The sequence below is a fragment of the Punica granatum genome, chromosome 3, assembly GCF_007655135.1.
Source record: "Punica granatum isolate Tunisia-2019 chromosome 3, ASM765513v2, whole genome shotgun sequence".
In the NCBI taxonomy this organism is placed as follows: domain Eukaryota; kingdom Viridiplantae; phylum Streptophyta; class Magnoliopsida; order Myrtales; family Lythraceae; genus Punica; species Punica granatum.
Genome location: NC_045129.1, coordinates 5119109 through 5134202, shown reverse-complemented (window position 1 = coordinate 5134202; position 15094 = coordinate 5119109). Strand labels below are relative to the sequence as shown.

At 39.0% G+C, this 15094-nt stretch overlaps 2 protein-coding genes across 4 annotated transcripts; both read right to left on the bottom strand.

Annotated features, from left to right (window-relative positions):
• Positions 1-1551: 1551 nt before the first annotated feature.
• On the bottom strand, positions 1552-3611 carry LOC116198572 (protein BIG GRAIN 1-like A). The gene is made up of 2 exons (XM_031528755.1): positions 3013-3611; positions 1552-2830 (listed from the first exon to the last, which is right to left on the bottom strand). Exons 1-2 carry the CDS (start codon positions 3275-3277, stop codon positions 1746-1748), a joined length of 1350 nt encoding a protein of 449 aa, XP_031384615.1. The 5' UTR covers positions 3278-3611; the 3' UTR covers positions 1552-1745.
• Positions 3612-9254: 5643 nt separating this feature from the next.
• On the bottom strand, positions 9255-14874 carry LOC116201932 (protein Brevis radix-like 2). 3 transcript variants are annotated; one of them, XM_031533399.1, is made up of 7 exons: positions 14248-14874; positions 13931-14074; positions 13169-13536; positions 10555-10690; positions 10009-10388; positions 9805-9918; positions 9255-9660 (listed from the first exon to the last, which is right to left on the bottom strand). In XM_031533399.1, the coding sequence occupies exons 2-6, from the start codon at positions 14060-14062 to the stop codon at positions 9840-9842; spliced, it is 1095 nt and encodes a 364-aa protein (XP_031389259.1). In that variant the 5' UTR covers positions 14063-14074; positions 14248-14874; the 3' UTR covers positions 9255-9660; positions 9805-9839. The 3 variants fall into 3 exon arrangements, with proteins under 3 accessions (XP_031389259.1, XP_031389258.1, XP_031389257.1); XM_031533398.1 differs by having other exon boundaries at positions 9257-9918; positions 14254-14874; XM_031533397.1 differs by having other exon boundaries at positions 9257-9918; positions 14248-14872.
• Between the last annotated feature and the right edge of the window lie 220 nt (positions 14875-15094).

The following is a 15094-nucleotide window of genomic DNA, read 5'->3' as shown; positions in this document are numbered from 1 at the left end:
TTGTTAGATTCAGAGCAGCTTCTGTTTCAAATCTTGTAGCTAAGTTTGAAGGTTATCGTTTTACGAATTGCTTAAATTTGAGAAAGTTGGTTTAGCTATTCTTTTATTTTTCATTCTGTTTATTATAACAAAATCTGCTGGACTATTGTAAATATGATTGGTTTACTCAGGTTGGATTGATATATCGCACTTATCCAAAAAAAAAAAAAGCAATCCACTAATTGTTATGTGTGGAGTTATGGAGCTTGAAGTACTGTGATTCCGGATCGAGAGCCTATTGGTGATGTAATTAGGGTTTGTTCCCTTTATAAATAGTAGTTTATATCTCTTGTAATCTTAACTAAAAAAAAATAGTAGAATACCTGACTTGCCGGCGTCCCAAGACGTAGTCAGAATTTCTTCTATGACGAACTGGATAATCAATTTCGTGTGTCCTTTTTTGCTTTTCATTCATATTTTCTTCTACTATCGTATATTTTTTCGTAACACCATGGGACTGTACCTCCTGTATCACTTTCTTTTCTATTTCTGCTAATTCCTATACAAAGCTCTTGAGCCATTCTTGTAATTGAAAAGTTCATATAATAGGAACCATATTTTTCTTATATTTTTTCGATATCTAAATTCAATAGCACTCATTCACTAAAACGAGATAATTCAAGTGGTTCAGTGTTTGTTCCATATAATTAAGATTTTGGATTCAAGTCTCATAAATAGAAAAATTCACGCTGTGAGAATTTTACTACTTAGTGGACCGGCCGAGTTCAAACTGAATTAATCTGGATATTTTAAACTTTCGTATATCAGAGTTCAGGTTGAAAAAAAAAAAGTCGTCTAGCACTTTAAATCATAAGATGCTCTTGGCTTACCCGATTTATCATTTCTTTAAATTTCACATTTTCAGTTAATTAAATAATAAAAGATAAAGATTAGGGAAGGACAGCTACATATATAATTATATTGAAATTTAAATACGATTTGATTTTTGTTTGTCTTTTATCTATTGAAGCAATTGATGAGGGAAAGCAATATATAGCTTTTACTTTGTGTGCGATGAATGATGAGACTGAGAGAGAGTGGAAGATCTGCCTTTGCTTTTAACCTCTTCTTCTTCATCTTCACCCTCCCCTCATCTCCTGATCTCTCTTTTGCTCTTTTCCCCAAATTTCTCGTGTGAAAGCGATTTTTGAAATCTGCCATTACTTTTTTATTTCTTCCCCTCCCCTCCTCTACTCATTCAAAACAAAAAATCCCCAGCCCCAAAGATAAGAACAAGGATATTTTTGAAGCCGTCATTACGTATATTTACGCAGTTGTGATAACGAACCGAACCATTCATGCAGTTCTAGCATATCAAATGCCACACGCCGTATAATCAAGTTCCATACAGAGCCAGAACTCATCACGCACCGTCACTTAGACCGAGATGAATTTATTTATTTTTTGGTAAACGACCAAGATGATTCTTATTGCATGTTAAGTTTTAACAATCATATAATCATCATGGAGAGAATTAAAGAAGCTGATCACATACCTATATATATACATCAATATACAAAATGCAATAACCATTATATATATGTAGATAACTAACAACACTTTGTGAACATTGAAAAGGACTGCCAGAAATTAAAGAGAAATATTCTAACCATAAAAGAGAGAGCAAGCAGATCTTATTCCCATGTAAACCCCCCCACACCATTCATTAATCTATTTAAACTTTTTTTTTTTTAATTTTCTTGGTGTTATACTATCAAACCGTTGGCAATGGCTCTGTTAGTGTCTAGATTGGTTGTCTCGTACACTGGCAATTCCTCACTATACCTATACCCACCAATCCCAATCCCAATCCCAATCCCAGAAAGATTTTCCAATTCAAATAAATCAGAACTTGCACAGCTTGCTCCGTCGTCATCGTCTTCTTCTTCTCGATCTTCATCATTAATCGATTCTTGATTTTGCCTCATTCTCGGGTAGCTCTTCACCGTATATTCAGCTTCCTGTTCTTTAACTGGGCTTTTTGGCCTCAAGTAGGGGTCTTGATGGTCCCCAAGCAGAACACTTTTCTGCCCGCATGGCCTGGAGTCTTCGTCAACAATCACACTCACGGGGCAAAACCTAACAGATCTTTTAGTCCCGTCGTTGCTCAACTTCCCTCTTGACGAAGGAGTTTTGCTTAGGCAGGACCTCGAGAATGAGGACGCGGAAGAGCAAGTCGATAAGTGACCCGACTTGGGCAATTTCCCGGGGAAATTCTCACCGTGCCCACTCGACATCTTCGCCTTCTTAGCATTGAAGAGAGCGTTTAGGAAGCTCGCGAGCTTACCGCCCGGTGAAATGGGTTGCTTGTTATTGTTGCCACTCACTCTCTTGAACTCTCCATAGATCTTCAATGCCTTAGACTTTGCTTTCACAACTCCTCCTTCGTGCTTATGGACACTAGGCCTAATAACTTGATTAACTCGAAAGTTATCATCCTCACCGAGTGTGTCAATTACCCGAGGCCTAACAGGTTGATCGATGGTGATGCTAGTCCGGATGGGCTTGAGCTTCTTCATGGAGTAGCACGAGGAGGAAGACCTCGACTTGCTCTCACTGCGGGAGGAATAATCCGACTCCGACGAAGAGAACCCTCCTTTGTTTGAGCTCGACTCTGAGGAGCTCGAGCTGGAATTTCTGAAGCTTCTAGGACTCCTCTGGAGATCGGTCATGGAATCCCGATGGACAGTCGCCTTCCTGTTCCCTTGCTTCTCCGTCAAGTTCTCAATCACATAGGCTCTTTGATGGTCATTGGTACCAGTGTTTGGTTCATACCCTTTCAAAGCCCCACCTACATATATTTGTCCGTCGTCAATTAATTAAAAGGACCGGATACATGACAATTGGAAATATAGGACAATATTAGCACACGTACTAACATATATAAATGTAACAAGTATATACGACTCAAATCATCAGATATTGTAGTGATATTATTAGCACACAAAACATATATGATGTGGAGATATATACCTCGGTGGTGGGGGGTGGTGTCTTGGTGAAAGAACTGTTGTTGGTGATGATGTTGAGGTTGATGATGAGGATGAGCTCCTCCTCCTACTCCTCCTCCTACGGCTTCATCGATGGAGCGGTAGATGGCGTCGAGGAGAGTGGAAGAGAAAGATGGAGAATTCTGGTAGTAGTACTGGTCTGATCTTCTGATGTTGCTGTGAGCAGCAGCAACATTGTAGTGGGGATGATCCCTCATTGATATTTCCTCACAGTACCCTTCTTCCATTATATCTCCAAACTCATATATATATATATATATATATGTTGTATACCGGTGTATGCAGAGATGTAAAAGTGAAGAGAGGGTGTTAAAGGGTGAGTGAGAACTGTATGTCTAGCTAGGAAGAACTAATAAGATCTTTTCTTTTTCCCATGTCATGACAACATGTGAATGGAAGAAAGAAGAGAGATGCAAAAAGAGCTGCTAAAGATTCAGAAGCAGAGGGACTCTACTCCTCATTAATGGAGTTCTCATGGAGATAGAGAGAGAGAGAGAGAGAGTAATGAAAGCCAAAAGCCACGCCTTGAGAGAGGTTAGAGAGGTTAGAGAGGGAGAGACTCTTCTTTTCCCTTTTTCTTCCCTCGGAGGTCTTATAATATAGGCTGCAAGAAGGGAAGGGAGGGGGCGCAAGGGTCCTAGGAGGGACCACGCGCCAGCTTGGCGTCGACTGACGTGGCACATAATTATTAGGTGTTCCTGTCGACAAATCTATCTATATGCACCAGGGTGCACGATTTTAGATGCATAGTGCGCTCAGCTAATCACACGATTTATGAGTTGATATAACTAATACTAGAGCTTGCCGAGAAAGATGGTATAATACTGTAGTCAAGGACGGAACCAGAATTTTCATGGAGAAGGCAAAAATGTTATTTACATAAATATTTTCTTTCATAATGACAAAATACTAATTTTACATTAAAAAAAACACATACTTTTTTGGCTAAAATTTTAAAAAATTCAAAGTTCATGGGGACAATTGTCCCCCTAACTATACATTGGCTCTGCCCCTCACTGTAGCGTATCTTTTTCCCTGAAAATCAACAATTTTCAAGTTCGATTATCATAATGTGAGATTACTCGTGTCTTTTTATTAGTTATTAGAATTTCTATTATTAAATCATGAATTCCCTTGTAACTGAAAAATATATTAGAGCTCACAGCTGTTGAAGTGATTGGAACTCATTCTGTCATTCATGCACTAGTTTAGTGCATATAAAATCGATATATATATATATATATATACATATATATTTATGAGAATATGCATATGATCATCGATCTCTTTTGGCCCTTTGAGGCATTGAGGATCCTAGTACCCCTATTCGTGAACATGAGCACGCGATCTCACCGCTTGGTGAGTTGGTTGAGCTCCCAAAAGTCCTGAACACTATGGATCCATTGAATTGTGCAGTTCCATGAAGTATATATCAAATATATGTCTTTGAATGATGCAATAGATATTGAGGCTTGCGTTATATTTTTATATTTGTAAAAAGTTAAGAGTTACGTATTTACTATCTATAAATAAAAATATAATTATTTAAACTCATAAACTTCTACAAATTTTTTTTGATATACTCTTCCAATTGAAGCGACTTGCGATGCTTTCTTATGCTTGGAAAAAAAAAAAAGTAGCGATAAGATGATCAAAGCTTATGATTAAGACCATGTAGAGAAAAAGAGGATGTTGATCTAAGCACTAAAGCCCATCGCAACCATTGGGCCCTTGAAACGCTTCTCTTTCATCTACATCTCTTTTCACCTTTTACCCAAAAAAAAAAGACATAATTTTAATTAGCAATTCTTTTTTTTGGGTTTTTGTATGCAGATTAAGGGGCAATGCTTCAAATCTTCATTAAAGTTGCATATGAATGTGAGATAAAGGCTAGTTCTCTTTATAAGAATGGCAAAGAAGAACTCTATCTACGAATTTCTGAATAAGAAGAGGAAAAAGGGAAGGAAAGTAATGCTGCTTCTTTTTTGGTATAGCGATAATTCGAAGGTATAAATGGATTCTTTGGTATGGAAATCTAATTTTACCCCGGATTAGTCTTTATACAATTCATCTACACGAGAACTAATTTATTCACGTAAGAAAAATAACTTTTCACACGGCTTCTAGTGATATCAGATGACTCAAAACTATGTGCATAGAAAAAATTATCGAACCAAATCAAGAAAAAAAAAAGAAAAGACTGAATATGTTATGTGCTAACTCAAGTAGAAATAGATATCTACCATCACAAAAATTCACATGTCAGTATATATGTACACTAAATCCCCGACTCCTTTTGGGAAAAAAAAATGTTATCTAAATATTAGAGCGGATGTATGGCCTGATAATGGGAAGATGTACTGGGATTTGGTTAATTTACGAGAAATAGATTTCAATGTTAGGGGTACTGATAATCAAGTGACTCTGCAAAATCGAAAGCTATGTTGTCTATTTCCTATCATTCTACATTTTCAAACTTCCAGTAAAATGTATTTATCAAAAAAATAAAATAAAATAAAGGGTACGAAAATTCTAATAAATAGATTATACTTGAGACCTTATGATTCTAAGTCGGTAATTTATACCACTGCACCAAACCCCGGCAGTAAATAACCTAAAATTAATTAAAGCCCTCATAAGAAAAGTTAAAACATGCACGCGTGTGCAATTGCTCTTTATACACAACTTTTCCCTTCACATTGGATTAAGCCATCATTCATATTCTTTCATACTTCCATTATAATATATTTCATATATATGTATATGTATGCCTTCAAAATCACGAAATTGCTCCATTATTATCATAGGGTACCCCACAAATATGGACTACCCTATACACACACACACCGGCCAACTATATTATTATCCTTAAATAATCAATCAACTCTGCAAAATCAAAAGCTATGTTGTCTATTACCTATCATTATACATTTTCAAGCTTCAAGTAAAAAAAAATGCCAAGAAACAAGATTTTAAATCAATCACCTCGCTCATTCCACGCGATGGCTTTGTGAGAAACCCAAGATATAGCTGGATTCATGTGCATAAAGATACTTTTAGTTCGAGGGAGTTCTATATACCAATACTTGTATTTGCATGTAGACTCCATTATAACTAACATAACATTTGGTAACAAAATTAAATTTGATTTGAAGAAATGGAGACAAAAGTAGTTGGGAAAAATATGCAAAAGAATTTGAAGAAGATATAAAAAAAAAGAGAGTAACGATTGCATTGTTGAATTGAGAAAGAACTATTGAAATTGAGGAAAATATATTGAATAGTTGAGAGAGTGTAGTATTAAAAAATTAATTTAAATAATAGAGAAGAAAAATTATTAGAGGAAATTTGAAAAAAAAAGATAAAAAAGTAATGATTGTGTTGTTGAATTGGAGGAAAAGTAAAGTTAAATTAAATTAAGTAAAAATCAAATTTTATTGCCAAACATGGCATTATTTATATATATTGTTATTATTCAGTTTTTCTAGTGGTGGGGCTACTTATCAGTTATCATGTATATATGGTAGCGAGTCATTCATCCAATAGTTTGATTTGTAAAGGTCATTTCTCGTCGGATGAAATTAATGTCATCAGCATTTTTTGTACTCTAGCAAATGATGTATATAGCTATACATACATATTGTACTACCTCAAGGTTTAATTCAATGCTCACTATGAAATACATGTTTGAAATCTCTTGGAGATTCCTTTGGGCATAGGTATATTCCTACTATGACCACTGAGTTGATGTAGTGAAGTTTTCGACATTTTGATTAATGACTATTTTCTGAAAAAGGAGCCAATTTTGCTAATCAAGTTCTTTGTCCATTTTAATTGAATACTTATACGAATATTAATTAAATCGATTGTTATGAAAGAGAGACTTTTCGTATTCACTATTTATGATAATTGATGTTAGAAATGCTCATATTATATCCTTATTGTACTGGAATCATGAGATTCTATCGAGCATTATGGGATCGAACATGTGCATCGATGAAAGTTTAAAAAAGTTGGCTAGGGTCCTTGGCCTCATCATTCGTTCTCGAATTAACCCCATTTTCATTCGTGGGTCAAATTACTTTTGGATTGTAACGCTATCTAGATCCTCCATGGCCCATCTGCACATAATTTCTTGGATCCATAATGGACTACAATTTCTACCAATAGGGAAATCACAACTATATGCAGACCATTTAACACTCCTAGTGATCATGAATGCAATTGGCCCTTGGATTGTTTCATTAATCATCCACTCGGGGACCTTGCTACACATTATGGCTTTATTTGACTTATAAAAATCATCCTCTTGGGGACCTTGCTACACATTATGGCTTTTTTTTTTTTGTGTGAGAGCGTGGTATTCGAATCCCAATGGACCCCGACTAATTCAGTTAAGCCGGGTCAGTCCATTAAGGGATAAAGTTCTCCCAGCGTGAATTTTCTCTATTCACTAAACTCGAACCTAAGACCTTACTTAATGAGAACAAGTGTTGAACGGCTTGAACCGACACATGTTGATACACATTATGACTTTATTTGACTTATAATATATCTTGATTAAGCCAAAAAGGAAAAGAAAGTTTGATGATTCTTGTTTGTCTACTTTGTAGTTTTTGTCCGTCTAGAGTTTCCCATTTTCATATTTTCTCAATGATTAAAACACATACGTTGTGAAGCAATGTACTTGAGGTTAATCTTTACCCTGGTCACAAAATGCTTAAAATAGGTTTTGAATTCATGCACTAAGTGCAACCTTTGACAGAACAATTTGTCAATTGCACTTATTGCTCTTTTATGTTTCGTAACCTCATATGCCAGTCTGTCATTAAGATTATTTTTGGATACGACCTTGTTTCTCGTCCTTCGTTTCTTCAATTTTAACCGCTTCCCTGTGATCCTTTCTGCATCAAGATATTGCGAGTGTTTTGGAATGAGCTAAAATGCTTAAAAGCACACACCGTAGTAGACTCGAACTTTTAACGGATTGAGGGTGCACGCGGTAGCTTGTAAGAGTGTTGGAATGGATATAATGTCTTTGGCATATGTCTCATTATGAGATGGCAATTAGGTGGAAAGCAATTCCATCATTTTGTTGGTCATGCTATGTGTTGTTCTTTTTGCATATGAAAGTGTGTTTTGAGAACTTCTTTCTCCCTATACATAGCTAGTTAGCCGCGCTGGAACCTTCCACTTGTTTATCGAGCTTTGGTCACTTAGTGCCATTAAATCACATCAAAGTAAAATCCAATCGATTAGTTCATTATTGATGTTTGCGGTTACGAGCACAATATGGAGGAGTAATCAAATGATAATTACTATTTAATCAAGTGTTGTTATTAACGGTCTGACTTGCGAACACAACGAATACGAAACACGGACTGCGAGTCTTGTCAGAAAAGACATGCCGCGAAACTGCTAAAGAAATTAACCCAGGAGAATTAGTCATGATATAATAGAACGCATTCCGTAGTACATTCGTATTAGAGCATAATTAGGACAAGAAGCGGATGTACTCGAATCTCTGAATCCATGAGCTGATTTGGAATCACAGGCAGAGAAGTTTGGTTTAATCAGCAGTTGCAAAGGCGTCCGGTGCAGATGTGCATGGAGAGGCCCAAAACTTCCATGGCTGGTAGATTCAGTTGACAGTTGCAGAAACCGTTCTTTCGGAAACCGTATGTGAATCTTCCACCAGACGTTAAGGTCCAGTAGCTTTCACAAGGCGCGAAGGTTGTGGCTCCACTAGATCGAACCATGGAGCACGGAAGCCATTGGAACATCGAGAATTAAACATTGTATCTCCACCTCGTTTGGACTAAACTGGGATGGGGATAATTATGATGAGAATAGGCTATGCACTTCAAAACACTTTGAACCTGTGCAACGGAGTCGCCACAAGTCAAATCAAGGTCTGGTTTTAGCATTACTAGCCAGCCACCTGATCCCTCAGACAAGTCTTGGTCGAGGTAGCTCGACCTCGATGTAATGCATGACCTCGATGTAATGCATCAACCCAATCGTTTCTAACTATCTGTTAATAACCATTGAGATGTCTTCCTTAGCACAAAAAGTCCATGAATTGAAGGGAATTTACGATTGTGCTGTACCTTTACCTAATTTGAGAAACACTCTTTGCCAGTACATGATTCGAAGACTTATCGATGCAATCATCATGTGTTTTACTTCAGTGTCTGACAACAATCAAGGTTAACTGAGGTTATTATTAAACCGTGGATCTTCTTTACAGGGGAAAAAAAAAATCAATTGTTTTCTGTGCAGCAAGTTCTGCAATTATCGATCTAAACAAGCAGTGGAGCATTTCTAAGCTAATTAAGATTATAATAATTAAACTTCGATCCCCATACTGCGTCACCAATCTCAGAGACCCACAACCCTTTTCCATTGCATTACACCGACGAACCATCTCTCTGTTAACGAGTTGTTCAGGTCGCTTACTGATGCTGTAATCTGTTTCTGAAATGCATTCACATAAGCTTAGAAGAGACATCCCGACGTGTCTGACCAGCCCGAACTGGGGGTCCACGATCTTTCAGTGTGCATGAAAAATACAGGCAATGCACTGGAAGCTCAGGAAAATACATCTAACCTGAACAAGTAAAGGTTTGGCACAAATTTGAATAGTATGAGAGCTTTGTGTACTCGAAGAAGATGTACTCTGAACCTAGGACTGCTAAATTTTAGGGTTGTGTTTAAATTAAGAAAGTAGAAGTTGCAAATCTCTAAGAAGAACCTCTTGTGCTATAAGATATGTTCCTCCACCCCTGGTTACAAGTACTGCTCCTGTATCCTCGCTCGGTTCTCCTCCCACCACAACCTCGCATGCATCTCACCAAACCTTTCTCGGCTGCATCAGAGATAGAGAAACGTGTTAAAAAGTCAATTTATATTGGTCTAAGCAGAGTTCGTGCAAAGAGAGAGGTTGATATATCATTACCTGAAACGGACTCGCCTAAGCTCCCGCACTCCGCCTGGCAGTGCTCGGATAGTGATGTAAACCCCCGGTTCATCTTCTTCAACCCATTCTGTCTCCATATCACTGGCATTGCTCACGGAAAGTTCTCCAGAGTGGTCTCTCGACGAAATGGAGCCATCGACTGATGACGTCTCTGTTTTTGCTACACTAGTGCCCGAGACCTTTGGGGTCAAAGCCAGACCTGCTGAGTCATAGTAGTGCCGAGATTGCATTGGGCGTTGATCAAGTGAGTCTGATGACGAGTACTTTGTGCCTGTTGGACATTGGAAATTACGAGGTAGGCGCTCTTTGCTCAGAGCTGGAGTCACGGGGCTGTCCTTAGCAGATTCATTCTTCAAGCCCTGAATGAGGGAAGGGAAGGTCATTTAGAAGACTGGAACTACACTCGGCATTCTTAGCTCCTACTGAGATTTTCCTAAAGTTCCCAGGGATCCAGTACGCCCAACACAGTAGAAAAATTTCTCGCTAGACTTTCAGGAACTAAGTTTCAGCTGCAGGCAGACTCACCTCATCTTCAGATCTTGGTGGGGCTGGAAGAGGAACAGCTTGATGATTGAGATGCTGAACATTGTAAAGTTCCATGACTTTATCATAATTCTCTGTCCACCATTTCTGAGCTTGCCATTTGTTGAACATTTCACGGCTGATTAAATAGTAAAGTATCAGCAACCTCTTAAAGGGTAAAACACTCCAAAGCAGAAAAAGTTCCGATCAAATCAGACAAAGCCAGTTAATAACTGGTACAGATGGGTGGTAAATTTACGGCCCAAAATATATACACATCATGCAAAAATCAGATCTATCGGTTTGTCCCATAGTTTGAGGCTTTGAGCGGGGTCTAAGCTCTGCAGGTGAAACTCCAAACCTGCTTTGCGAATCAACTAGGAACAATTACCCATATACTAGAATTAAACACATGCAATACCAGGATCCCCCAGTCAGACGCAACTAAAAATGAACATTGCCATGCCTATATGATAAGTATCTTCCTGACCTTAAAGAAATATGAAGACAAGTATTGGTACTTTCACTTGAAGATACTTCATCAAAATGTAGAAGTTTGCCAAAATTCAACTAAGAATTTACTGTGGACTCGAGTCTAATGTCACCTAAATTCAATGTTAGAGTGAGCTGCATGACATCGTAGGAGAGGGAGCTGAAATCTCATGTTAAGAGTATCTATCATGTCGGAGACATCTGGAAGACCACTAGATAAATCTGCTATAATATGGACAGAGGCCGGATAGACAAAATCTCATTCAACTTCATTGCTGAGCAGGAACAAATAATGATACTTAATTAGTACTTTGGGAGGAGATGAGAAAGCAATTTATGCTCAAAAGATCATTGAAATGGAACAAATCCAAGAGCCTTGAAGCAAAAATGTAGGAAACCCCACCATCCAGTGACACACAAGATGCAAGTGCTATTACTTTCAACTATCTCACCCTTTTTCACGATGATTACAGAATAATAAAAATTTAATAGTGATTATTTTTATTTCCATCTTAATTGCTGCAACTGGATTAAGCCAACATCCTTATTCAATGTATCCAAAAAGTCTCATTGGTTTGATAGAAGGGTGCTGCTCGTACCAGATAAGTCATAGCTGAAAATTTGATAATAAAAACAAAGTTAGCATCTAATTGAAAGTTAAAGCCTCAATTATGGACTGGGCTATCCAAACAAAGTTAAGACTTTTTAAGTGATTCTAATCTGCTAATTGCTGAATCTGAAAATGGATGAGGAAGATGGTCCATGTTGCATCATTCAAATAATGGATCTTATTAGTGGCAAAGATAAATAATAAACAATGGATCATACTGGAATGCAAGTCTTCTCTTCTTGATTGCCAGCTCCAGGGTACACTGGACCTGCTTGTCTAGTAACTTTTATTTTATTTTCCTTTCAACGAACTTCTTGGACCTGTTCAATCACAAAAATCTCTCCAAACAAGTCCCTCAAGCTATGTCCTTGCTTTTGTTCTCTTACCCAAAATTCGATATGGATAGTTTCTAATGTCAACAACTCTTGATGGACTGGGAAGCTAGAGATATGAGAAAACAAAGGTGCAGAGGCTTATATGGGTTGAAAAAGAAGGGAGATCAAAAGAAAGATGGGATGGTAATATCAAAAAGTCAGAAAAGTTGTGATGTACAATTGACAGAGGTTTGACAGCAGAGATAGTTTGTGCGGATGTGAAAGGAAATTAAAGCATGTGAGTTTTAAGGGTTTTTGAAACTGTCCATTATTTGCTCCAGATTCCAGTTGTAGGTGTTGGTTTGATTAACTAGCGGACAAATGAAATCAAGATTTGAGTCCTAAAATGTAAAGGAAGTGACCTCAAGACTCAAAGTTTGATGTAGTCTTCAAACCAAATCATCAAACAGAACTTCTTTATAACTTACAGGTGCTCACCAACTTTTCATGCTTCGCACAAAAATGTTACTTCACTATAGAAGTTATTTATATGAAAAAAAAACTATGGCATCGAAAAATATTCACATGGCTAGATTGGACATATACCCACCAAACGTCATGGTACATACACTATCAGTAAACACTCGTTAGCATCACTTGGGCCCCAGAGAATCTTCAGTTTCATAGAAATTTTAAGAATTAAATTCGGAAAAAGTCTTCTCGAATTTAGAGAGTCAGAGATGAAAAGTACTATCAGACGGTCGTAGGTTAGACAATGCCTTCATGTAATGTAAGCGGGAAGTATGCTTTCTTTGGGGACCACTTCAATCATGCCAAGAGAAAGTGATGTAGCAGAAAATCACAAGAGATTCCCATACAGCAAAAGACAAGGTCCTATTGAGTCCAGCATTCAAGCCCACAGAATAAAGCCACGCTAGGAATTAGAAACAAGTGGCCAAGTAAAACCAAACAAAATGAAGCCCTTCATGAGCCGATCCACAACCAGAACCAGTTCACTTAAGGAAAAACTCAAAGTTGTTTGCATCCAAGTACAAGTCCCAACAGAGACTTGTTGAAGCGTGAACACATCCAAACAAAGGTGATATCAAGCCAATCATCAAAAACAAATGGGAATCACAATAGCACGAAAATAACACATCATTTTTGTCAGGTTCCAACAGAATGAAACGAGTGTAAGTACCTGAAACGTATCCGTTTGAGGTCATTCCCTCCTTGAGGTAACGAAACAAAAGTGATCAGCACGCCAGGCTCCACCTGTGCAACCCACTCCTTGGGTTCATCTTCCTCCATGAAAACCACAGATTCCGTGCGCCCACTAACGGATGCTGGGGTAGTCTCGCCACTCGAAAGAACTTTCAACCTGGCCTCCATTTCTTTACCCCACAACCTCGGGGTGCCAGTGCCAGTCCTGCGGTAGGAACCATGGAATCGAGCCGAATCTGATGCGGCATCAGAGTCTGCATAGTTATGTTTGTGGTTGTTATTTGATCCTGAACATGGCTTGCAGTTCCTGTACGCCCCCGAAGCCTTCACAGCCATATCCTTGATCTGGGCAATTGATTAATTTTCTATCAGTAAAACTTCCAAGGACAGAGTCCACAAAACATTATAGATCTCGACCTGGATTCTTCAAAATCAAATGAAAGTTCAAGCGAAAAATAGGTGACCCCAGAAGCAAAATTTAAGCTGCACCATCCGGAATTATTTAGTCGATGTGGATTAACCCACCAAAAAGGCGAGGGCTTCCCAATCCAAATCAGCAATCTTTTCCACCAAAAAAGCAAAATTCAACCATCATGAGGACAAAATGTAACTCTCCTTCAAGGCTTGCAGCTCAGCCTTTAGCTGCCAGAAGTCCTTCTCCTTCGTGTGTTTTGGGAAAAAAAAAAATATTTGCGATTTTCTCGGGAAAGAAATGGAGAAGCTGAGACGTGAAAATGACCTGAGAAGTGAGGGCCTTGATGGCTTGCTTCGTTCGAGGAGTGGCCGCAGCGTCCTCGTCGTCTTGCTGGTGAAGGGATCCATCGTTCAGCCGTTGCTGCTGCTGCTTGGAGCACGCTATGCAGGTCAACATTCTCTCCCAGTTCTGCAGAGGAACATTCACATTCACCACCAGAGCAGAGTCCACGGATCAATCACTCATTCAATCAATCCATCAAATCACTCAACGAAAAAGAAAGAATCTTCTCTCCGAAACGGAATAAAAAATTTAATAGTGCAGGCAGGCTGAGGATCAAACAGGAGCAGCAGCATACATACACGCACAGATTAAACAACGAAGCCGCCGTACGGATCGGTCTCTTCCGATTTTTCAACGCAGCAACCAGTGAGAGCAGCAGAGGGAGATGGTGAATTTGAGGGAGGTGGGAGGTGACCGTTAATGGCGGAGATAGGGCAACAATGGAACGGGGCGAATCGGGTGAGGAGGGATCGGGAGGCGTTAATGGAGGAGGAGGAGGAGAGCAGGCATCATCACTGGCTCCATTTTCCACAGCGTTCACACGCGCGCGCACTCACTTCAGAGTTCAGAGTTCAGACCACTCCCTCTCCCCTCTCTCCACCTGCCTCTGACTCACTGAGTCCGTCCGCCATGGGAGAGAGAGAGTAATGCACAGAGAGAGAGAGAGAGAGAGAGAGAGAGGCAATGGCAATCTCGGAGTTAATGAAAGGTGCCGTTGAGCGAGATTTGGGCGCAGAGAGTGAGAGAGAGAGAACAAGCAACACCTCTCTTCTTATTATTTTTATCGATTTTAATTTCGTCGCGGTTGACGTGCTCCTCACCCGAGCCGGTTTTCGGATCCATGAACGCTCCACGAGCCGATTCGAGGAAAGCCTAACCTCATGAGAGAATTCGTGTTGATCGATGGCTATGTGATGCACCTGGATGAGAGCGCGAACAGACGAAGACGAAATGTGTACCATAGGTTGTCCTGTGTTCCGCATTATCTTTGATGGCACTGTCACAATCAACCATTTTGGCTGAACGCGCCATATGTTCTTATAGGACTTATAGGATTGATTATTTTTGTAAACATGTGGCATGTCTGCGTATCTGTATCTGTTCGTGTGAGCTCCGTCCCTCGAGCTCAGTGTCGTCTAGGACCGC